A 24,792-nucleotide genomic window follows, 5' to 3' on the forward strand; every position below is an offset into this window, starting at 1 on the left:
AGTCTGTCTCCCAGCTCTTTCTTCCTGGAGCTAGTGGTACCCTGAAAAGGAGCAGCAGGTGTTGCGGATGGGCATAGCCGAGCTGGAAGGAAAAGGGAGGATGAGCTACCGGGAGGACCACCACTTGGGGCACGGTGATGTAGAAGAGGAGCTCCAGAGCCTCGGGTAAGAGAAGTAGCTGCAACTGCACGTAGACGGAGGGGTTCCTCTCCTGTCCCCCCCAGAGTTCTGGGAGGCTCGAAACGTCGCTTATGTGATCGAGCTGCGGACAGCAACAGCAGGGGCAACCCTGATTATGAACTTTTTTCCAGTCCCAAGATTTTATTTTCTTGGGGCTAGTTCAGACCCAGCACTAGATAATATTGTGGGATAAGCGGAGGGGGGAGGTAGATGTCTGCAACATTTGGATGAAACCTGTTTTCTGCTCCATCTGCTTTTAACCTATAGGACTGTGTATGACGGTGCTGGAAATGAGGACTCCCAAAGCCCGCAATAGAAAGAGGGTCAAATTTAGCGTGTTGAGAGGTTGTTGCAGGGGAGAGGCTAGACTTTCTGATGTTTGCTGAGGAGGGTGCAATTGAGGGTTGCCAACCTCCAGATTGGGCCTGGAGATCTCCTGGAATTACAACTGATCTCCAAACGACACAGATCAGTTCGCCTGGTTCCCTGCTTTGGAGGGTGGATACTATGGCACTATACCCCACTAAGGTCCCTCCCCAAACCCACCCTCCCCAGACTCCATCCTCAAACAACCAGGAATTTCCCAGCCAGGAGGCGTAAACCCTTGGTAAACCCCCTTCATAAAAAGCCATCATGAATTCTCCTGTGCTGGAGATACAGTGGACAGTGCTCAGTTTGTAAAGAAAATACATTTTAACACCTCCCTCCCTGGCCCAAGAATAATTTTTAAAAGTTTACAAAACAGAATGGACTTGGGAGAAGGGGGAGAGTATCTTGGCACCAGTAATTTGGTGATATTACTTATGCAGCCACAAAACTCCTGGCACCACCGATCACTTTTCCCGCCAGTGACAAAAAATGGCAATATATTGCTGGAAGAATGCCAGTCGCCTACAGTAGGTGCTTTAGATAGTGAACAAGATCATTTGATCCCCTGCAGTACTGATTGTTATTAAAGACTTAGTGTCATCTTGTCACTGGCTGTATTTAAGGCATCGCATTTCCCAGTCTCCTAACCATGGCATGTTCCCTATCACTAAACCAAGGCCTGGTAATTAAGCATGTGCCGTCATGGGCTCTCACCCTCCACTTCCCCCTTGACCATCCTCTTTAATGCTAAAGTGTGCTTACAGAAAACTACAGAAAGGAAGGGAGGATTTGAGCACAAGAGGAGATGAGGAGAGGAAGGGATGGAATATTCAAGGCAGCCTAGAACACATTCCTCATCCACAGGCCATGGTTTGGAGATCTGTGAAGTGACATTTGAATCAAGCCATTTTCTTGTAATTCTGTATTGATTCTCCAGAGTCCTTCTCTGTAGCCCTTTCTGTGATTTCCTGTGGCTCTTTAGACTTGCCTGGCTTCTATTGTGTCCAAAGATCCTTAGCACTAAGTTGCAATTGTAGGCACCAGTACTCCCAAAGATGCAGTTGGAGGAAGTAGGGTTGCCAGCACAAGCCTGGCAATCTGCAGGAACGAGGGACCTCACTGGCGATGTAGTGGTGTTGCTGTCATTGTGCTGACGTCACATCCTGTGCAACTGAGAATGACATCAATGTGCCACTGGTGATGCTGTAGCAATTCATTGCTAGAGCATCACCAGCAGAATGCTGACATCACTTCCAGTTGCCCAGGAAGGTCTGTGCACTGGGTCACTGGCAATGACCCCTCCACCATTACAACACCATTTCCCACCCCCCAATGCCCAGGTGAGCCATGGTGGGAAGGGCCTGCTGGGGACAAGAGATCCCTTGCCATCAGTGGGGAAACCCTAGGCGGAAAGGAGTTGGTCATCATCAGCATTATTTCTTTTATGTGAATTCTACCACATGTCCAGAACCTGGGATAACCCAGGTCTTCTGTATGGCCAGGTGGAAAATCTGTATGGATAGGTGCCCCATAGGCTATGGAATGGTGCCTTAAGGCCTACATTAAAAAGTGGCAAACCTGGCCTGGACTTCAGATGTCAAGTAGGAGTTCAGATGTTTTAATGTGCCTCCATTCAAAAAAGTGTTCTCTACACATCAAAAACTAGCATGAAACAGCATGGTATAATGGTTAGAGTGTCAGACTAAGATCTTCGACATCCAGGTTCGAACCCCCACTCTGACACGGAAGATTGCTGGGTGACCTTGGGCCCGTCACACACTTTCAGCCTAACCTACTTGATGAAGTTGTGACAATAAAACAGAGTAGGGGAGAACTATGTTGTAAGCCACTTTGGGTTCTCACTGAGGGGGGGGGGAAGAGGGCTATTAAATCAATCATATTGTTGAGGCAGCAGCGGTTAAATAGATCAGCTGGCCTCCCTTCTTTCCCTTCCCATCCCTTTTCTCCTGCCTTCCCCCTATTTTTCTTCCCTCCCTGTCTCCACTCTTTGGAGGTTTTTGTTGCCTGAGTGGTGGTTGGCCAACATTTACCATCCCTGCGAACCAACTCACCACTGAGATTATTATTATATAGTAGGTAAGAAAGTTGAATGCCATCCGCTGGAGTGAAATTTGGATTTGTGGTTTTAATTTATATATTATATATTTTATATTGTAATGTATGTTGTCGGAAGCCACCCTGAGCCCGGCATAGCTGGGGGAGGACAGGGTATAAATTGAATCAAATCAAATCAATCAAGGAACCGATAAATCATTCAATCAATCATGTGTCTTCGAGTGAAAATGCCTTCATGCCAAAGTCTGTGCCTACCATTCAGCAGTTCTGTTTTTAAATCACACTCTTGGTTTTGGTTGGCCAGAAAACTATTCAAAGCAAAATTATTTCTGCGTTTGACTTTTGTAGGGACTTTCCGCATAGAAATCTACTTCGTGGTCTTCCACTTTGTTTTCAGTTGTGTAAACTGAAGGGTGCAGCATTTGAAAATGTCGAACGATCTTGACTCTCAGCGTGACCATCTAGCGACAAGCTGACTTGATTATACATCGAGCGGTCTCTACCCCCCATATGTAGACCTTGTTCAATTTCCTGAGAAGAAAAACTAGCACAGAGATATTATGAAAGTGCTGTTATGAAAGAAGGTGGGGGGGGGAGAGAGAGAGAGACAAAGACAGAGGCTGCACTTTGTTAATAGGCATGTATTAAGAGTAAATAAAGAGTTCGCATATGATGTGAGTATGTGTGAGGAAGATCTGGATAGGAGCTGAGAAAGTATTTGCTGAAACAACTGGGCGTGATTCTGTGTGGAAAACTGAGGAGGTAAATGCAGGGACGCTTTCATTAAAAAAAAAAGGTAGTTCATGTACGCAACCAAATAACAGTGATGTAATTGTACAGCACTGATGTTTGGTTGTGTAAATATTCCAGTCATACATATTGTCTTGGTCTGCCAGAAAACATGGTGAGGTGGTTCTGACTTTCAACCTTGTCTCTCAAATGAAAGTTTAATTTAGACCCTCCTTGGAGAAATGGAAACCACGTCTGGCGTTGGTGCTCTCCAGTGTCACCCTGACTAGCCAATATTTTGTGAAACTTTAAACTTTTTTAAAAAAGTGCTAGTATATCCCCATAGACAATAAACCGCGGTGACTAACTTATGTTTTAAAACAACAGCTTCTATGGACAGTGGGCTAGCGTAGGAAATGAGGAAACTTTAAGAAACATATTAGAAACCTCAATGACATCATCATCTTTGACTCAACGACTTTCTTGCGAAGCTGTAAGAACCCTCCAATTACAAAACAGCGTGACTCCAAATTGATTCACACAACTGCTTTTGGTCTTAATTTTCCATCTGAAATACGTATTTGACCGTCAGACTGAAAATAGTACAGAGGAAATCTTTCAAATCGTCTTCGAAACCTCAACTTTTTATTGGCTGTAAGAAGTTGCTGCGAAATAGCAAATTCCTCCAACAATGACAAAATGGCATTAAGGAGGGCTTAATTTGCCTTCCCCCCAACTAGATGGAAAGTAACGTGGCAGAAAGGTCATTGACCACAGGCCAAGATTTTGGAGCACCACTGCGCTCATAATGGAAAACTCAGGTGATACCTTTCCCACCACAACATTCATGTTATTATTTATAAAATGTTTCGACTCTTCCATGATAAAATATGTTTCAAACTAGTTATCCAACTGAAATAAGCAAAAAGACATGCAAAACAACATTCAAGACAGCTAAAAGAGCCCAAACCTAAATCAGCAGCGTTAAAAAGAAGATAAAGCAACCGAACAAAGACACCACACACAATGTGTCAATACAGAGAACTTAAAAACTTGAGCAAAAAAAAAAAATTCCAACTAGCCATACAGAGAAACTGCTTGGTAGAATTCCCTGGGGACTGGAGTTCAAAGTTGTGGTGCCACTTTAGAAAAGGCCCTCATAATTGTAGATTTTACCTCACCAAAAACTGCTACACGAGCAAGGCATCATTAAGGCTTTCTTACGGTGTTATTCTGATGACGGAGTGCTCATACTGAACAAGATCTGGGCTATCCTCCCTCTTCCATACCTATGACCTTCTATTTTGTGGAACTTTTAACTTTTAACAAAGTTCTTGAGATGGTGTTCTCAGATTTCCCTGAAGACTGAAATATAGAAACGGTCATGACACACCTGTAGTGAACAGGGAGATTGTGAACCTGGAGAAAGGGAGATGCCATGATTATAGTAAGCCAATACTTGAGCCAATACTTACCCATCCCTTCAAGAGATTTGCATTGGACCGCTCTTTGTAGGAATTTTCCAGCCTGGAGCTGGCAACCCGACTTCAGACTGAATTACCAGAAGGAATTGCTTCTCTCATATTGTTTTTTCTGCCAACCGATGACAATTTACTGTCTGAAAACTTCAAATAGTGGTTTATAATGCTCCAGGGGGCTCTGATGCTGGAAGGAAAAAGGGGTCATCACTGTTTGACCAGCAGTAACAATGGCCAGGGTGGCTGATAGTCACTCAGAAATGTGGCTGACTGTACTCCTTGTTTCCCCCATTTGCACGTGGGGTTACACTGGCAAGGTATCAAGGTGATGTTCTGCTATAGTATCCCTTTCTACACTGGGTGCACTTACCCTGTGCCCCCGGTTTGGTAGACTCTGCTAGCAGCTGTTGAGGTGGGGCATATAGCCCTTGCACCCCTGACTGGTGTTTTTGTCCTGAAGCACCTGTTCTGACAGATGGATGTTAGTAGGTAAGCCAGGTCCCTCTTCGTAACCGGTGGGAGGTTTTTGGGGCGGAGCCTGAGGAGGGCGGGGTTTGGGGAGGGGAGGGACTTCAGTGCCATAGAGTCCAATTGCCAAAGTGGCCATTTTCTCCAGGGGAACTGATCTCTATCGGCTGGAGATCAGTTGTAATAGCAGGAGATCTTCAGCTTGTACCTGGTGGTTGGTAACCCCAGATGTTAGCCATATGCTGTAAACAATGCTTCTTCTCCTCCTTGGCTATTTGTGCAAAGTCTCTCTTTGAATCTTGGCCCGCACTTTAGCCTTTTATCTGCTGCACCCCTGATATCCCAGCTATGGCTGTTCCTTGGAAACCATGCCTTGGGCCACAGTGATCTTGGTTCGATAACTGTATGGCACTCTGGCATTGCTTTTGAAGAAAGTCCAGAAACTTCAACTGGTCCATAGTGCTGCAGCCAAGTTACTGTCGGAGGGATGGAACAGGGATCTTGTCATCCCTGTGCTGAAAGATTTCCACTGTCTCCCTATCTCTAACCATGCCTAAACTGTAAGGGTTGTCACCCTCCAAGTGAAGCCTGCAGATCCTCTGGTATTGCAACTGATCTCCATACTACAGGGATCACTTCCTCTGGAGAAAATGGCTTAGGAGGGTAGACTGTGTGGTGTTATACCTCACTGAGGTCCCTCCCCTCTCTTCCCAGGCTCTACCCCCAAATCTCTAGGAATTTTCCAGCCTGGAGCTGGCAACCCGACTTCAGACTGAATTACCAGAAGGAATTGCTTCTCTCATATTGTCCTTTCTGCCAACCGATGACAATTTACTGTCTGAAAACTTCAAATAGTGGCTTATAATGATTCTGCTCCTGCCCAGAGGAACGGCTTCCTAAAGCATTTTGTATGGTTCTGCGTGTTCTTTTCTTAGAAACTTGTGACTGCATAAATCTTTATTGTGCTGTCCTTATCAACATGTGTTAGGAACTGATATGCAGCCTTTTGAGAGAGAGAGAGAGAGAGAGAGAGAGAGAGAGAGAGAGAGAGAGAGAGAGAGAGAGAGAGAGAGAGAGAAGACTTCCCCTTTAATTGGGCTGTGATTGGCAGTGATCTTAGCTGGTCTCTGTCAGGCTGTGTGTAATTAAAAACTATGTTGTTGAACACATTTCATGGCTGATTTGTACTGGCTGGCCCTTGGAATGGGGCCTGGGAGAACTGGTCAGGTCTGGCCCTGTTTCCTTTTAGGATGTTGCATTTTATTTTGGATAACATGTTTGTTTAATATGTACATACATCGTTTCAGAGAAAGCTGTTGATATTTGTTGCCTGGATCGCTTGCCATTTGCACCCATCTCTGAATCAGTTGGATGTATTCAAATGAATAAACCAAACAGGGAAAAAATAGGCGATCCTATGCACGTTTACTTGGAAATAAGTTCCCTTGAATACAGTAGGGTTACTTCTTAAGCATACATAGGCTTGAGTACCCATTCATCCAATTGTTATGGATGTTCAGCATATTTTTTCATTCCTTATCTTTTGACCTACTGCATTTTCCTTATTGCTGGTCACCATGGTATCAGGTTATTGCTGCTTTGGCCTTTCATTTTGGCACTTACTTAACCAGCTCATTTGGAACAACAGGTAGGGTTGCCAGGTCCCTCTTTGCCACCAGCTGGAGGTTTTTGGGGCAGAGCCTGAGGAGGGTGGGGTTTGGGGAGGGGCTTCACTGCCATAGAGTCCAATTGCCATAGCGCCTGTTTTCTCCAGGTGAACTGATCTCTATCAGCTGGAGATCAGTTGTAATAGCAGGAGATCTCCAGCTAGTACCTGGAGGTTGGCAACCCTAACAACAGGTGTTTCAAAGGACAACACTGATCTTCTCCTGTGTGCTATGTAGATGATTCTTGGAGCAGTTCCTACTCTTACTATTATTAGGGTTGCCAGGTCCCTCTTTGCAACTGGTGGGAAGTTTTTGGAGTGGAGCTTAAGAAGGGTGGGGTTTGGGGAGGGGAGGGAATTCAATGCAATAGAGTCCAATTGCCAAAGCGGCCATTTTCTCTAGGTGAACTGATCTTTATCAGCTGGAGATCAGTTGTAATAGCAGGAGATCTCCATCTAGTACCTGGTGGTTGGCAACCCTATTATCCATATTAACAGCATTAGGTTCCACATATATCTTCTATTTAGGGCTCTGTGATGGTACCCTGGGCTCTGCAAAATGTCTGCTTCTGCACCAAGTAACTCACATTTCAGAAAAAGGGTACATTCTGATGAAACTGTGTGTGTGTGCAAAGTGCCATCAAGTCGTTTCCGTGGAATTGCAAAATACTCAGAGCCATGGATGAGACAGACCTCATTGTACTAAAGAAATGTACTATTCGTGTTCTTTATTGTTGATTGACTTACAAAAAGGCAACCTGAATTGGTAGCCCAAGTTTTACTACACTGCGATCTATATGCGCTCCAGCAGGAAAAATTCCTGTTACCATTACTTAAGGATAGTCCAGCCCAAACAGATGTGGGTCTAGCGTGCTACCTATTAAGAGACAGTAATGCGCACACAATATTGATGGTAGCAAGATTCTTGGAAACCTCCCTAGGAGCACTGCGCCAAGCTCCTCCACAGAGTTAAACTCTATCAAACTGATTATTTAGCACTTTAAGACTTCGAGGTTTTAACTAGTTTATTGATATCTTATCGTTCAAAAGTTGTATTTTAATCATTGAATATGTAGCACTTTTTTCAGGTGGCTGGCTCAAGGTTGACTCAGCCGTCTATCCTTCTGAGGTCGGTAAAATGAGTACCCAGCTTGCTGGGGTAAAGGGAAGATGACTGGGGAAGGCAATGGCAAACCACCCCGTAAACATAGTCTGCCTAGGAAACTTCGGGATGTGACGTCACCCCACGGCTCAGGAATGACCCAGTGCTTGCACAGGAGACCTTTACCTTTTATATAGCACTTTAAGACTTTGAGGTTTTAACTAGTTTATTGATATCTTATTGTTCAAAGATTGTATTTTAATCATTGAATGCAGTATTTAAAAGATCTATGCCAATAAAGGTTTGATTTGATTTGTAGATTGACTTATTCTACATCTATGGATTTTCCATAAGTGAAGAATTATTTTTGCGCTATAGTTTACTATGGCCAATATGGCACTTAACAGATCTTGAACTTTACTATTTTGTTAGGTGGTATCATGACAATCTTACTCGGCACGCAGCGGAGGCTCTTCTTCTTTCCAATGGCAGCGATGGGAGTTACCTCTTACGGAAGAGCCATGGCAAGGCCCATTTGTTTTCTCTTTCAGTAAGGTAAAGTGTGTTGAGGCAGAATCCAGGGGTCAGCTGTGTTAAGTCAAGGCAGCAAACAGACTTGTGGCATCTTGAAGACAGAGGCGTAAGAAAGCCAGTGTGGTATAGTGGTTAAGAGCAGTGAACTCTAATCTGGAGAACCGGGTTTGATTCCCCGTTCCTGCGCATGAAGCCTGCTGGGTGACCTTGGGCTAGTCAGTTTTCTTCAAGCTCTCTCAGTCTCACCTATCTCACCAGGTGTCTGTTGTGGGGAGAGGAAGGAGATTGTAAGCTGGTTTGATTCTCATTAAAAGGTAGAGAAAATCAGCATATAAAAACCAGCTCCTCCTCCTCCTCCTCCTCCTTTTGATCAGAGGAAGTATGCTCTAGTCCTCGAAAGATTATGTTGCAATTAATAGATGCCACAAACTTCTTTGTTGTTTTTATGTTAGGATATTCTTGGTGTCGTGTTCTCAGGATTGCAGAATTCTATTTTGTGTTAATTGCCTGAAACAGCCTGGTATTCGAATTCATAAACAGGGATTAGAATGTCCATACAATATACCAAAATGTGGGGAGAAATAGCCATTTAGCCTCTCATTTGCTATCCTGGTTATCAGTATAAACAAGTGAGGTTTTGCTCTGGTTTGACTTTTAAATAAATTGGAGCAGATTTTTTTGAGCACCCATATCTGCTGCTTTGCTCCAGTGTTTTACAAACCTGGCTTGGCATGATATTTTGAAGAAGATTGTAGTCAAAGATGAGATTGGGCTAACTTGCATCATGGCAAACCCTACTATAATCTAAATATACAAACTAAACACCATCTTTGTCAGTCGATACTTAACATGCTAATAAGAATATCTAAGATGATATATCTTATATGTGGATACCCCCACAAATTACAATCATATGATATGGCCAAAGCTAAGTACTTCTAAGTTCCATTGATTTCAATGCTTGGCAAAGTTAGGCGCATGCTTATATTAAAGCAGTGGAGCATAGAACCACTTAGAAGTTTCATTTCGGCTGAACTGTACTATTTTTAAAAAAACCTGTTCCTCGGTATCACTTAAGTTGAACAGGATCTTATTATTTAGTATCAGTTATGACATTCAGAAGGTTATGTAAATTTGCTGAGTTATTTCTGGCAAAAATATGCAAATCAACAGCACCCCTCTGGCCCATGATATATTTCTGATTTGGCCCACAGAGCCGAACAAAGCTATCCATTCAGCTGTTCCTCTGTGTACGAAACAACAGAAGGTGAAAGTGTGCTTGTTGGTAGTGAAGTCTCTTGATGATTAACAAACTGCTGTGAAGGGTTGGGTGGGGGTGACAGAGAGGGGTCTCATATGATGCAGGGAAATAGATGGTAAAGAGTTACATGGCCTCCATCCCAGAAGATCCCACCCAGTTCAGACCAGAACACCCAATGTCAGGATGGGGGCAGGCTTTACCCCCAACTTTCCTGCTATCCCTGAGGTACAATCTTTCTCCATAGATGTGAATGGCAGCCTTTTGTTTGTATAGGATGAAGTAAAAGATGTACAGACAGAATAGGAGCAAGCTACTCATAATGAAAAGGTAGTCAGTTCACCTGGGTACAGTTTTTAAGACCAGGGAATTAGTGAGTTGTCACAGAATCATTTGCCATGCTAACTGAGATGAAACACATCTATTATTTTATATTTCAGTACTTTCTTTATTTTTGTCCCAGAGCAAAAGATTCTGTCAAACATTTTCACGTGGAGTACAACGGATCGTCATTCAAATTTGGTTTTAATGAATTTTCAAGCTTGAAAGACTTGATTAACCATTTTGCCAATCAACCCTTAATTGGCAGTGAGACAGGTAAGTGACATTTGTTTTAATACTTGCACCAGATTATCTTCTTGCATATTCAGGTTATGAATAAGAGGGTGAGAGAAAAAGATGTCATGGGCTACATAGTATCATTAATTTGATTTTTTTAAATGGATCAAGTGTGTGAGCTTCAAAAAGTATTTCCTTCTACCAATACATTTAATAAAAGAGCAGTTCTTAATTTAGTAATAAGTCTGCTCAACTCTTAGGGGTGGATCCAGCTAGCTTTTTAATTCAGTCTCGCCCAGTGCCCCTCCTTATTACAGCCCCTGTCCTATATATCTCTGTCCATGATCCCCAGCACAGACCTTTGGCAATCAAAAGGGACCACTTCCTTTTTTTATCATTGGAAAAGTAAATAAATAGTTTGAGTCACACTGAATAACTGAAAAAGCAACCTGGGTGTGTGTGTTTGATTTTTATTGGGGAAATGGTGAAATAGTATCAGGAAAATGTAAAATTTATTTACCTAGGAAATATATTGGCTGCTTTTCCACTTCCTCAAAACAGTACACCAATAAAACAAAGATGTTCATAAATTTGAGTAAAAACAATTAAACTGATAAAGGTCGAAGAACGTACAAAAAAGTCAACATTAACAGCAGTTATGTGACAATTGAAAGCAAGCATAAAATCCCGTAAAAATCAAATACATCCAAATAAAGTAGAAGAGATCATAATCAGCCATTGAAACTCTTGGGGAATAAACAGGCCTTAATCTGCCATTGAAATGACAGCAATATAAGTACCATCTCAGTTTCATCTGGAAAAGGTGGTCCACAAGTGGAGAGCCATCACTGTAAGAGCTGTCTCTGCCACCCACCTAATTTCTGAAGATGGAGTCATCTAGAGACAGGCCTCTGTTGCAGAAGTCAGCTTTCAAGAATTTTCATATGGAAGAAAGCAGATTTTCAAGAACCTGAGTTCCAAGCGGTTTAGGGCTTTTAAAGATCGAAATCAGTGGCATGCCTTATGCCTCAAAATATAATGGCTGCAGGCATTTAAAGCATTTCTTTAAAAAGAATGTATCAGAAGATTCAAACATGGACTTCCCATATAAGTTCTTCATGGAGGACAAGGAATGGAGGATGAGGAAAAGACCCTTTGAAAACAGTGTGTCTCACCTCACTTGTTGAGAACTCTGGCTTCTTTAATAAACATTGACAAACTAAGAAAACTTCTCTGCTAGCTCTGTGCAGGTACTGTGGCTGCAACTGTATGAATACTTTCCTTTGAATAAAATGGGATTTACTTCTGAGTAGATCTGCTTATGATTGTTCCTTATGTTAAGGTACCCTCCATGCTCTGGTACCCTTGGTGTCTGAAAATTTAGAGTTCATTGATTATTCCATATGACCTTTTGGGAGAAAGGATTAATGGTTCCTTCTTTAATTTAAGTTTTTGAATATATCATCTCTGATTTTTAAAGGCTGAGAGCAAGGATTCTGATTTTTTTTAAAAAAATCTTACTGGTGTCCAGGTCAGAAATGCTTTAATCTCTTTGAGGTGTCATATCTATTTCCTGACATGAATGTCAAACCAGCAATGATGTGGCCCCAATTGACTTACCGCACTGAAACCCGAGCTCCGTTGTTAAACGGTACTTAAATAGGTTTGTTATTTAACACAAGAGGTGCCCCACATCTTTTTGATGGACAGCTACTGCCTAGGACAGGTCAGGAAAGGAAGAAGAAAGGATCCAATTATCAACCAATTACACAACAAATAAGCCAGATGGCTCTGATGTTTATGAGTGCTCAAATACCTGCTCATCTGAGAGGGGACAGACAGTCAAAAGCTCCTGATTCATACTTAGATTCATACTTTGATACTTCTGCCTCCATGGCACTGGATAAGAGGGCAACCAGATCCCTATATATCCACACTGTTTGATCGCAAGCTGCTTTAGCCCCCTGTCCTGTTTTCTAGTAATGGCTCTGGCATTGCGGGTAGGGTTGCCAGGTCCCTCTTCGCTACTGGTGGGAGGTTTTTGGGGTGAAGCCTGAGGAGGGTGGGATTTGGGGAGGGGAGGGACTTCAATGCCATAGAGTCCAACGGCCAAAGCGGCCACTTTCTCCAAGTGAACTGATCTTTGTCTGCTGGAGATCAGTTGTAATAGCAGGAGATCTCCAGCTAGTACCTGGAGCTTGGCAACCCTAATTGTGGGGGACCTCAGACAGGAACCATTTGAGTGCTCTCTTGCCTGGTGAGGGACTGGATGGGGCATACAAATCAATGGAGTACCTTAACATGCCGCAACTCCACCCAAGCAGTGCTATTCAATCCTGTCCCTGTTTCTACATCTCCATATTCAACAAGGCCCTGAGCAATCAGGATGTGATTTGCGAGAACCAGTTTTTCTGTAGTTAAACTATATTAGTTTTGATCTCTCTTCACTGAAGAGGAGGAACAATTATGTGCTGCAAGTTCTACCAATTCCCTCTCAAGGTTTCCCAACATTGATTCCTTTAAAAAAATAAAATCATGCCAACAAACATAGGCTTGGATCCAATGCAATGGTGTCCACAGATGGAAGGGTTTCTATCTGCGGAGTGTGATTTTCTCACCTCCTTCCTCCCATGGCAGCCCAAAATGCCACCTGAAATGTTGCGCTCGGAACAGCGCTAGGAGAGGGTGCATTTCGGGTTACAGAAGAACAGGGAGGCAAGAACGCCATGCTCCATGGACAGAAATCATGCAATCTGTGGAAATGCTCTGCTGGATCCATTCCAAAATGCCGAACAATTTCGGCTATTTGCATAATCCGCAGGAACTGCTGCTCAGGCTCCATGGAAAGTATATGGCCTTGCTGAATACCCATTCGTTTCACTGAGAAATGCATACAAGATGTTATTCATAGAATTCATCCTAAGGAGCTAGTTTGCACAGTTTACATAAAGTTTAATATTAGTGACGTTTTAATATTTTGAGAAACCTTGCATGCTATTGTGGGTTCCTGCCCTTATCCCCCACCATCTGTTACTGCCATTAACAGTTAAAGACCTGGTGCTATATGATATCAGTGAACAGGATCTCCTGTGTTGAATGATAGACTCGCTCAGTGGCTTACCAACTCCCTAATCAGATTCTGCCTGCTCCGTGAAACTCCTTTCATGTGCCTAAAATGGACAGCGCAGGGGGCTGCAAAATAGGTGTGAAACCTCACAATGCCGATGAACGTATGTCCTCCCATGCTGTTTCCTATGTGAAGCAATGCACAGGAAGAGAGAGTTGGCAGAGATAGTTGCTGATTTCATACACAAGGGGCCAGAACGGTGCAAAGCCTGAGGGATACAAACTGGTCTATTGAATGAAAGCCCAAGATCCTTCCATTAAAATCCCCAAAACAGTTTATTAACTTGTGGAAAGTAAAGCTGGTAACGCAACAGCTTCTTGTCAGAATCTTTGTTTTATGATAATTATAATAGCTACAATTTTGCTGATGCAATGAGGACATAAGTGAAGATATTGGTGAAGAAGAAGAGGAAGAGGGGGAGGAGTTGGTTTTTATATGCAGACTTTATCACTTAAGGAAGAATCAAACTGGCTTCCAATCATCTTCCATTCCCCTCCCCACAACAGACACCCTGTGAGGTAGGTGGGGCTTAGAGAGCTCTAACAGGGCTGTGACTAGCCCAAGGTCACCCCAGCTGGCTTCATGTGGAGGAGTGGGGAAACCAACCCAGTTCACCAGATTAGAGTCTACCGCTCCAAACCACCGCTTTTAACCACTACACCATGTTGGCTCACCATGCTGAAGCAGATCCCTCCCTATCTGTCTGTCTAAAGAAGTATATGCCAATGTCAGACTATTTTTTTTACTAAAACAATCCCTCTCCATTTGGTCAGTGAACATTTTTCTTTTAGAAGAAAGCAAGCAAGCTTCAATGTTCTCTTGCAGATGTCCCCAGGAGGGAGGTCATAACCAAGCAGCCACTGCTCAGAAAGTCTCACTGTACACCCTTCCTGTTTGAATCTGACACATAGATGATAATTTTAGTAAGGTGCCCTCCTCAGCCCGTCTTGGGGACCTCAAGGGTTCTTATGAGCCCTATAAACTCTTTACTATGGCCTGCAATAGGCCAGCACTGAGGTTATATTCAATGCAAAATTTGGCATTATGTTTAAGACATAATGTATTGGACCCAACCAGCTTTTCCACTGTTGAAAAATGGAAGGGGTGACTTTTTTGACCACCAAAAATACTATGTTGGGGATCATGAGCAAAAAGCGTGTGAGATAGAGGCTGTAATAAGGAGAGGAACTGGGAGAAATTGAGCAAAAAGGCTGGTTGGATCAAACCCATTTATTTTTCATGAAATGAAGTTTCTCTTTACACCACAGCACCCAACAACACCTTCCCTGATGCCTGCCAAGTGTTTTTAGAAAGTGGGCGGGGCCTGATGGGGCTATTGGCCATTGGCTGGTCAGACTTTTAAAAATGTTGCTTTGGCAGCAGCTGCCACCACAACACAAGGATCTTCATGGTATGACTGAAGGGAAGCTTTGGCAGCCATTTTGTGGCTGGCGTCTTACCTGTGGCAGCCATTTTGGGTCAGCCATTTTGTGTCTGTGCCCACCACACTTTGTCGGAATTCAAAGGTGTCCACAGGCTGGAAAAGGTTGGGGACCCCTGATGTAGTATTTTGCCTCTGCCTACCCCATGCTAAGTAGTATGGAATCTGAGAATATGTGTTAAGTGCCATCAAGTCACTTCCGACTCATGGCGACCGTATGTTCTCCAAAATTTCCTATCTTTAACACCCTTGCTCAGTCTTGCTGAGGGCCGTGGCTTCCTTTATAGAGTCAATCTATCTCATGTTGCATCTTCCTTTTTCCCTGCTGCCTTCAACTTTCCCTTTCATCATTGTCTTTTCCAGTGAGTCTTCTCTTCTCATAATGTGACCAAAGTACGATAGCCTCAGTTTAGTCAATAGTCCCACCATATCTTTAAAGGGTCTGGGAGAAATCTGAGCTGGGGATAAAAATGTGAAAGTTAGGATCTCTGTTTCTTTTTATTAGGTACTCTGATTGTACTGAAACATCCGTATCCTAAGAAAGTGGAAGAACCTTCTATTTATGAATCTGTGCGGGTTCACACAGCAATGCAGACAGGAAAAACAGAAATTGATCTTGTCCCCAATGCGCCATCGGTGAGTTACTATTCTGTTGTTGGACTGGATGGAACACCAGATGGACCAGTAACAGCTATTTATAACTTACTATGGGAAATGAGATGTACCACACAATCATTCTACTGGTGGAAGTGGATCTTTTCCCACCACCACCCTACTCCCAGCAGCCTCCTTTGACCCTCAACCCCTCAAAGGCATTCCTGGGGAGGTTCAAGGTACTAAAACCCATAGGTCAGGGGCTGGATATCAGCCTCAGTTGGCAACCCACCTACAATAATGGGACAATATAGGGTTGCCAACCTCCAGGTACTAGCTGGAGATCTTCTGCTATTACAACTGATCTCCAGCCAATAGAAATCAGTTCCTCTGGAGAAAATGGCCACTTTGGCAATTGGACTCCATGGTATTGAAGTCCCTCCCCTCCCCAAATCCCACCCTCCTCAGGATCTGCCCCAAAAACCACCCGCCAGTGGCAAAGAGGGTCCTGGCAACCCTAGGACAGTAACACTTTCCTACCTTCTAGTGTTCTTGTTAGCATTGTTCAGGAAATGTACATGAAATGCTCTGTACACTCACAGATTCTATGTGTGTACTAAGTATAGTCTTTCAAAGCTTGGCTAGGTTCATATTCTGTGTAGAGCAAGCACTGCCCTTGTTTGTGATTGGGACTTTAAAATAGCCCCTTTGTCCTTCCCCTGTGTTAGTAATGGCCAGTGGCTCTTTTGGCAATTGAAAAAGCATGGGGGAGAGTGGTGTGTGTGTGTGAAACAGGTACACCTTGTCCCACCTCACAGCAATTTGAAATGGGGGTGGCATCCTTGAGTCCAGCCCAGGGATGCCGCCGCATCTAGTATGGCCTTAAGATACGGAATCTGTTGGCCAAAAAGGCTTGTTTGCCATCTAGGACCAACTTAAAAAGGTAAAGGTAGTCCCCTGTGCAACACCAGGTCATTACTGACTTATGGGGTGATGTCACATCCCTACGTTTACCATGCAGACTATGTTTTACGGGGTGGTTTGCCATTGCCTTCCCCAGTCGTCTACACTTTACCGCTTGAAAAACCCTTGTTTCACTGCCGTGGGGGAATTAATTAAAATGTACTTCTTATATTCTTGGGAAGCTCTGAAGCAACCTCATAGGGTAACCAAGAGCCCCTAAACGAGGTAAAGTTAATGGGATGACTTTACATGTTTACCTCCTGTGTAGGCAAAGAGCTGATGCTCTTGACAGAGATACAATAACAGTTATAAAGATAAGGTGAGCAACATTGAGGTGGAAAGTGATCGCTGCACTTTGTTTTATGTCAGTAATGCGGCTTTGTAATGACTTGTTATTGATTTACTTGCCCTTGTCCTCTGCCGCCACCCCCATCTCCTGCCAACCTTTGTCTCTTTCATTGCAGCTCGGTACAAAAGAAGGCTATCTGACCAAACAAGGCAGAATAGTTAAGGTAAGAGACACCACAGGTGTCTTCTGCCCAGACTACAAAGCAAAATTGTCAGGGCACATGCATAGCCAGAGGCAACAAGATGGGAAATATACACGGAATTGGGAAAGGAGGTTCTGAAAGATCAAGTTCTGGTTTGTTATGATTCTGTCTTTCCTCTGAGGAGCACAGGGCAGCATACGTGGTTTCCTTCTCCTCCATGTTGTCCCCACAGTAACTCAGTGAGGTGGAGTAGTCTGACAGTAGAGTCGTCCAGTCACAGACACTCAGGAAGATTCATGGCTGAGTGGGGACTTAAGCCTTGAATCCCCCAAATTCAAGTCCAACACTCTAACCACTGCGCTACAGATAAAATGAATAATTTCTTCACACCACGTAGTTAAATTGTGGAACTCCCTGCCCCGGGATGTGGTGATGGCTGCCAACTTGGAAGGCTTTAAGAGGGGAGTGGACATGTTCATGGAGGACGGGGCTATCCATGGCTACTAGTCAAAATGGATACCAGTCATGATGCATACCTATTCTCTACAGTATCAGAGGAACGTGCCTATTATATTAGGTGCCATGGAACACAGGCAGGATGGTGCTGCTGCAGTCGTCTGGTTTGTGGGCTTCCTGGAGGCACCTGGTTGGCCACTGTGTCAACAGACTGCTGGACTTGATGGACCTTGGTCTGATCCAGCATGGCCTTTCTTATGTTCTTACTTTGGTTCTTCTATGCATGGGATGCTAAGGGAGGGGGGAGAACTACAGAAAGCAACTGCAGTTCCATCCATGACTGCTTTCTCACCAGTATTACCAATGGTGCTCTGTAATGCGTGCATAATTTTTCTGGGGGGTATTTGCTCTCTGCCAATGTTATATATGAGAGCCAGCATGGTGTAGTGGTTAAAGTGTTGGACTAGAACCTGGGAAACCCAGCATGAACTAACTTCCTGTTGTTTAAATATGAAACAATGCAATATGTCTTTCAACTGACTGGCCACTCACTTTGCAACTGGTTATTAAAAGGTGTGAGATATGTACGTTTGATTGATATGTTTTTCTCCTAAAGACTGATGACTGTCACATTTAAATTTAGGATTAAATTCAAGCCACGTTGTGGTCTTTGGGTATCAGTAGGACTTTGTTTTTGGCTTTTCTGCTTTTTTAAAGCTTCCAACTATTTTTTTTCCCAACTATTGTGTTGCCCTTTACATTTTATAAAAATAAAAAATCCAGAGTTTTCATCTTTACTTTCTTTTTGGGTTTTATTCTTTCAGAATTGGAAAACTAGGTGGTTTACACTGCACAGGAATGAGTTGAAATATTATAAAGACCAGACGGTGAGTAAGAATATTGCACTTGGAAGTATGTTCAGAATAATAATCTTGTGTTGCAGGTAAAGCTGGGTGTTAAGGAACTTCAAGGTCCAATCACGAAAGGATGGCAATTCTGTGGTTTAGCATTTTAACCTAGGGTTGCCAACAGGCCTGGAGAAAAATGTCCTGTCCCTTGCTTAATAGGATATTATTTACCAGGTAATTTTTTTTTACCTCTATGCCATGAAAAGTGTCAGCTTTCCATTTTTCCACATTAAGGCCCTATTAAAGAGATAGCACATTTTTCTACAGGCCTTTTGGCAACCCAGTTAAACCCCTTTCCTTTGATACTTCCAGAATGTTCCTAGCATCCATCTACCATGTGGTTCACATATAATCAGGGAAGTGCAGGGATTTCTATCCACTGCATGTCAGTTGACATGGGGAGTGGGTATATGGGGGTGGCACAAGAGTGGCTTGTTAATTAGCTAGCAGAATGTGCTTCCCTACATCTGAGTTCAGGGGAAACCACATTTGGTGACAATGTTGACATATCCATTCAATGTTGACAAGCTATATACTTCCAGTGGGATTCACCCAGAAAGTGATTTTCAATTGCACAAATTCAGATTTACTGGGATGGGATGGAGGTGGAATTTTAAAAACATAGTTAACATTTCTGGAAGGAGGAAGCATATATCTACCGGAAAGACAAAAAGATGAGAATCAAAGTATCGAACATAGAAAATTGGAATTTTTTATAAAATGGGGCAATCAAGTTACATCTTGGTGTTTTTATTTTGGGAATACGACGTTCTGATAGTTTCAAAGAAAAAGAATGATTATTTCAAAAACAAACTTATTTTCAAGTCCACAGAGCCAATCAGAGCACTAGACTTAACAGAATGTACAGCAGTGCAGTTTGACTATTCACAGGATAAAGTCAATTGTTTTTGGTAAGTTGTGGCCTAACAAATGAAACTTTGGAGGGTTTTTTCTCTCTGTGTGTCTGTCTGTCTTTATGATCATCCTCAGAAAGCTCATGAATTCTCATTAGGGATGCCAGCCTCCTGGTGGGACCTGGGGATCCCCTGGAATTACAGCTCATCTCCAGACTACAGAGATCAGTTTCCCTGAAGAAAATGGATAATTTGGAGGGCGGGCTCTATGGTATTGTACCCCACTGAGGTCCTTGTCCTCCCCATGCTCCACCCCCAAATCTCCAGGAGTTTTCCAGCCTGGATCTGGCAACCCTACGCCCCCTTCCCCCACTGGCGGCCAGGGGGGACCTGGCAACCCTAATTCTTATGCATAAAAACAGTTTATTAACAGAGGTCATTAAACACCTTGTGGAATGTCCTGCTTTCCTATAATCTGCAGTGTAGGGTTGCCAGGTCCCTCTTTGCCCCTGGCGGGAGGGTTTTTGGGGTGGAGCCTGAGAAGGGCGGGGTTTGGGGAAGGGAGGGACTTCAATGCCATAGAGTCCAATTGCCAAAGCGGCCATTTTCTCCAGGTGAACAGATCTCTATCGGCTGGAGATCAGTTGTAATAGCAGGAGATCTCCAGCCAGTACCTGGAGGTTGTCAGCCCTACTAATCATCATATACCCACCTCATTCTGAAAAGCAGATGAGGCTTTAGTCATAACTTCAGTTGAGTTGGCCCAGAAAATATCAACTCCTTTTTAATTCTGTTTAGCTTGATTGTTTCCTCCAGTTTGTCTACTGCTCTCACTTCCTTTCCTCTAGTTGGGCCATGTACACCATTGTGACTAAGGCTTCTTCCTTGCTGGAGAAGTTTAAGCAATTCTTTCTCTGTCTTTAGCTTCAGTTTCATTTGAAAAATGGGATACAAGGGCTGCCCATCTGTTTCCAGGCCCAATTGGAAGTGCTCCTTATTGCTTTTAAGGCACATAAAGGGCTTGGTGCTCGGGTACCTGAAGGACTGGCTCCTCCTGTATTGTCCAGCTTAACAGGTTAAGATCAGTCTCCGAAGTCTTGCTTTCTGGGCCCTCACCTGCACAGATAAGGTAGATGGCAACTATAGGCAGGGTTTTTTCAATGGTGGCACCTCACGTTTTGGCATGCCCTCCCTCTTGTGGCTCACCTGACACCTACCATACTGTCAGGTGCCAGGTTGAAACATTTAATTTGACCCAATCTTCTAACAAAGGGTTTTAAAAATATATTTTTATCTATTTATGGTCTGCTTCTGGTCTGAGGTCTGTTTTATTGATTTTTTTAGGGCATTCGATGGTCGTTTTATGCTGGTTTTATGTCAACGGCTTGTTTTTATTGGCTTGTTTCTTTTAATATTAGTAATTTATGGTGTTGTAATTATTTTATGGTCTTGGTTTTAATTTGTAAGCCCCCTGCAGCAGGACTATGGAGCATCGGCCTACAAAATTACTAAATAACTAAATGCGGCTATTGGTTGTTTATGATATGTCTTTATTATTATTTTTAAACAGTTTGGTATTCCCACTGAGGACGTATTATCTCTATGCAAAGACAGGAGTAGAAGCAGATGAGTGGATTAAGATATTGCAGTGGAAACTGGTAAGGAAATGGCTGTGTCACAAGATTCAGCTGGCATTACTTAACTCTTCAGTTGGTGTGTGAATGATGACAGACAGCATTTCCTGCTGACAACGGATCAGGCTAAATTTCCATTTTGGCCTCACTAATATTGAAAAGAGAAAAATGACCATATTTGCACATATATACTGGCATTTAAAAAGCCAGATGAGGGTTCTGTGTATTAATCAGAGCATCCACAATTTCTTTTTCCAATCGCAGCTCCTTGCGCTTCATCAATTATGGGTTTAAATTACAGGCAGAAAGGTACCAGATGAATATTAGGGAATTTTGTTTTACAGTAAGAGTTGTTCAGCATTGGATTCAGCTGCCTGAGGAAGTGGTGAGCTCCCCCTCACCTAGGGTTGCCAACCTCCAGGTACTAGCTGGTGATCTCCTGCTATTACAACTGATCTCCAGCCAATAGAGATAGTTCACCTGGAGAAAATGGCCGCTTTGGCAATTGGACTCTATGGCATTAAAGTCCCTCCCCTCCCCAAACCCCACCCTCCTCGGGCTCCACCCCAAAAACCTCCTGCCAGTGGCGAAGAGGGACTTGGCAACCCTACCCTCACTGGCAGTCTTCAATCAGCTGTTGAATGAACATATGTCAGGGATGCTTTAGGCCAGTGGTTCCCAAAGTGGGCAGTACCACCCCCTGGGGGGCGGTGGGATCACCAAGGGGGGTACAAAGAGGCAAGGGGCAGCAGGGGGGTGCTAGAGGTGGGCCCCTTCAACTGTGTTCATTAATTTACAATAGATCAAGCTATGGCACCATGCTGGCAAATTTGGTGGAAATAGGGTTTCAGGTCCCTCTTCGCCACTGGTGGGAGGTTTTTGGGGCGGAGCCTGAGGAGGGCAGGGTTTGGGGAGGGGAGGGACTTCAATGCCGTAGAGTCCAATTGCCAAAGCGGCCATTTTCTCCAGGTGAACTGATCTCTTATCGGCTGGAGATCAGTTGTAATAGCAGGAGATCTCCAGCTATTACCTGGAGGTTGGCAACCCTAGGTGGAAACTCAGAATTATTTTTCCAGACTATGAAGAGCTGGTACTACTGGATCAAGTTCATCAGTTTTGTTGAATAAATTTCAACTAAAAAGTTTTAATTTGATTTTGAATAGATGTGCAATTAATTGTTACTGTTTTGAAATTTTATTGTTGTCTTCTTTAGTGAGTCATGCAAACCCCTATTTTGAATAATGCTTTTTATAGGGTAGGGGGCGCTGGGGTTGAGTTTGTGGAACCTATGGGGCAGTGGCCCGAAACGTTTGGGGACCACTGCTTTAGGCTGATCCTGCACTGAGCAGGGGGTTGGACTAGAGGGCCTGTATGACCCCTCCCAACTCTGCTGTTGGCCCCTTGAATTCATCTATATTTACATGAAACAAGCAGTGAGCAGCTGGAAGTAGGGAGGGCTTGTGACTCAGTGGTAGACCACCTGTTGTGCATGTAGAAGGATCATGGTTCAATCCCTGCCACCTCCACTTAAGTAGAGGGGAAAATCCTTTCTCTCCTAAGACCCTGAAATGTTGCTACCAGTCAGAACAGAGAGAATACTGAGCTTTGTGGACCAGTGAAGGCTGAAACGGAAGAAACAGAAATCATCCACCTTGTTCAATCCATAAAATGCAAATTAGAGGCTTGTGCAGCCTTAGTTTGCCTTGGAGCTATGCCAAAGAGAGAGGGCTTTACTGTTCAACCTCCACTGGACCTTGCTTTTTTAAACCAGCTGCTCTGCAGTTAGCATTTCTTCTCTTGTCTCTGTCCCATGGAAAATTAAGTATGCAAAAGCCTGCAGTTTGCATTTTATGAACAGACTGAAAAGTAGGGTTGCCAACCTCCAGGTAGCAGCTGGAGGTCTCCTGCTATTACAACTGATCTTCAGCCAAAAGAGATCAGTTTCCCTGGAGAAAATGGCGGCATTGGCAATTGGACTCTATGGCATTGAAGTCCCTCCCCAAGCCCCACCCTCCTCAGACTCTGCCCCAAAACCTCCCACTGGTGGCGAAGAGGGACCTGGCAACCCTACAGAGATGCGAGTGATTGAGTAAGAGGGGAAGCAATAGCTGGGGGCAGCAGAAAAGAAACCACCGCAAAGGTGGGAAACACAGCCAGTGCCGGGACAAGGGACAGCCAGGGGCAGGGGTGGAGATTAGAACTCCTTCTCTCTACACACATCCACCTTTCCTTATAAGTATTAAGTGACTAAAATTATTAGGCACTGTTTAAAATTCTGTTACCTAAAAATGTTTACTGTTTTAATTTGTTTTGTTTAGTCACAGGTAAGGAAACAAGCCCGCCAGCGCGACAGCACACTCAGGCCTTAGGTACCACCATAGCAACTTTGCCTGCAGGAGGCCCACCATGCTAGTTCAAGCCAATGCTCCATCACACCTGCCATTATGAAGGACAGAAGAACTGAGATGCTGGGTTGGACCAGAGATCCATCAAGCCCGGCACCATCTCTGGCAAATGACCACCCAGATGCTCCTGGGACTCTCACACAATGATGGCAGGATGGAGCGAGCCAACCCTGATGTCTGTCCCCAGCATCCCCTAATCAGAAGAATCCTGCTTCCGAAGGTAGAAAGCCCCATGTTTATCTAGTGCAGCTAATAGCGACTGATGAAACTACCCTCCACGAATTTGTATAAACTGTTTTTTTTTTAAAAGCCATCTAAACTATTGAGCATTACCAATTCATGATATGATGGTCAATATCCTGTTTTCTGCATCGGACAGCATCATTAAGGTATTGTGCATTCCAGTCTTTGCTGCCATGCATTGCTTCTTTTTCTATGTGGATAATTCCAGTTGCACAGAATGAATGAAAGCACTTCAGGGGTGCACAGTTAACTCAAAGGGATATTTTCATAGTATGAGCCATTGAACGACCTGTGAAAACCTCTGTCCTGGAGTACTCTACATGTTTCCAGTAATTTCCTCCAAATTTTCAAGCACAAGCTGCATGTACACTACGAAGAAAGTTGTGTTAACCTGGTTCCGAAACCATGATGTAGGTGTTCAGGATAAAGAAGGAACAAAACTCAGCCTCCTTCTCCCCCTCTCCCTGCGAATACAAGTAAGAAATGCTTTGGTGCACACTTTGGAGAACCAATATTTCTTTCAGACAGCAGCAGGCTCATCCCTCACACCTCACAGGGTACTGCTTTGGAAGAACCATGATTATTGTGACTTTTGGTGGGTGGGGCAGAGGGGGCTGCTATGGCAAGGTTCTAAAAAGGGGGGGTTCTAAAAAGCTTCCATATATAAACAGGGCACCATGTGTGATGCTTTTGACCCAACACAATGCTTTCTCATAAAGTTTACCATTTAGGTTTTTAGATCTCATGGCCCTAACAACACCAACGTAATGTTCAGTTGATTTATGCCTGTTCAAATTGTTGCAGAAAAACAGGGGTGCGTGGAGGAGAGAGACCCGAGACCATTTGTCGAGAAAACAGTTTTATTGCAGCTGCTGCTCAGCCTGCATTTAACAAGCACAAAGACTGAGCCCCGATTGTATTGGGGAAACAACTTTTATTCTAGTTCCATGCTAAGACGGGGCACGTCAACATTCGGTGCCTGTACGGCTTATCTGGTAGCTTCACAGCGTCAGGAGCACAGGCTTCACCCGGTTCTTCTTATCAATTACCATGACTTCTCCCCTACTGTCTCTACACACAGTCTTGTACTGCAGCAGACTTTTCCCCCTGCTGTCTCAAAATCAAAATGGTTTTATAGATTCCTTTGTATTACAACCATTCAGAGGAAAGACGGCCCTCCACGGTAGGCCCCTCCCCAAAACAATTCCTGGGTATACTTTTTGTCCCTTTCTGTAAAGCATGAGGGTGGGCAGGTAAG

At 43.8% G+C, this 24,792-nt stretch overlaps 1 protein-coding gene across 1 annotated transcript; it reads left to right on the top strand.

The window, feature by feature from the left end:
* Positions 1-46: 46 nt before the first annotated feature.
* Positions 47-23,327, top strand: DAPP1 (dual adaptor of phosphotyrosine and 3-phosphoinositides 1). The gene is made up of 9 exons (XM_056855809.1): positions 47-165; positions 8,501-8,623; positions 10,324-10,457; positions 15,492-15,622; positions 17,008-17,055; positions 18,315-18,377; positions 19,224-19,309; positions 20,823-20,910; positions 23,205-23,327. Exons 1-9 carry the CDS (start codon positions 68-70, stop codon positions 23,253-23,255), a joined length of 822 nt encoding a protein of 273 aa, XP_056711787.1. The 5' UTR covers positions 47-67; the 3' UTR covers positions 23,256-23,327.
* Positions 23,328-24,792: the final 1,465 nt, after the last annotated feature.

Source organism: Euleptes europaea, chromosome 9 (genome assembly GCF_029931775.1).
Source record: "Euleptes europaea isolate rEulEur1 chromosome 9, rEulEur1.hap1, whole genome shotgun sequence".
NCBI classification, from domain to species: domain Eukaryota; kingdom Metazoa; phylum Chordata; class Lepidosauria; order Squamata; family Sphaerodactylidae; genus Euleptes; species Euleptes europaea.

Excerpts from the sequence above, each read along its gene's own strand:
- DAPP1 (XM_056855809.1), top strand. The coding sequence starts at position 68 with ATGGGCATAGCCGAGCTGGAAGGAAAAGGGAGGATGAGCTACCGGGAG. Across the intron at positions 18,378-19,223 it reads AATATTATAAAGACCAGACG|TCCACAGAGCCAATCAGAGC; the intron begins GTGAGTAAGAAT and ends CTTATTTTCAAG. Across the intron at positions 19,310-20,822 it reads GATAAAGTCAATTGTTTTTG|TTTGGTATTCCCACTGAGGA; the intron begins GTAAGTTGTGGC and ends ATTTTTAAACAG.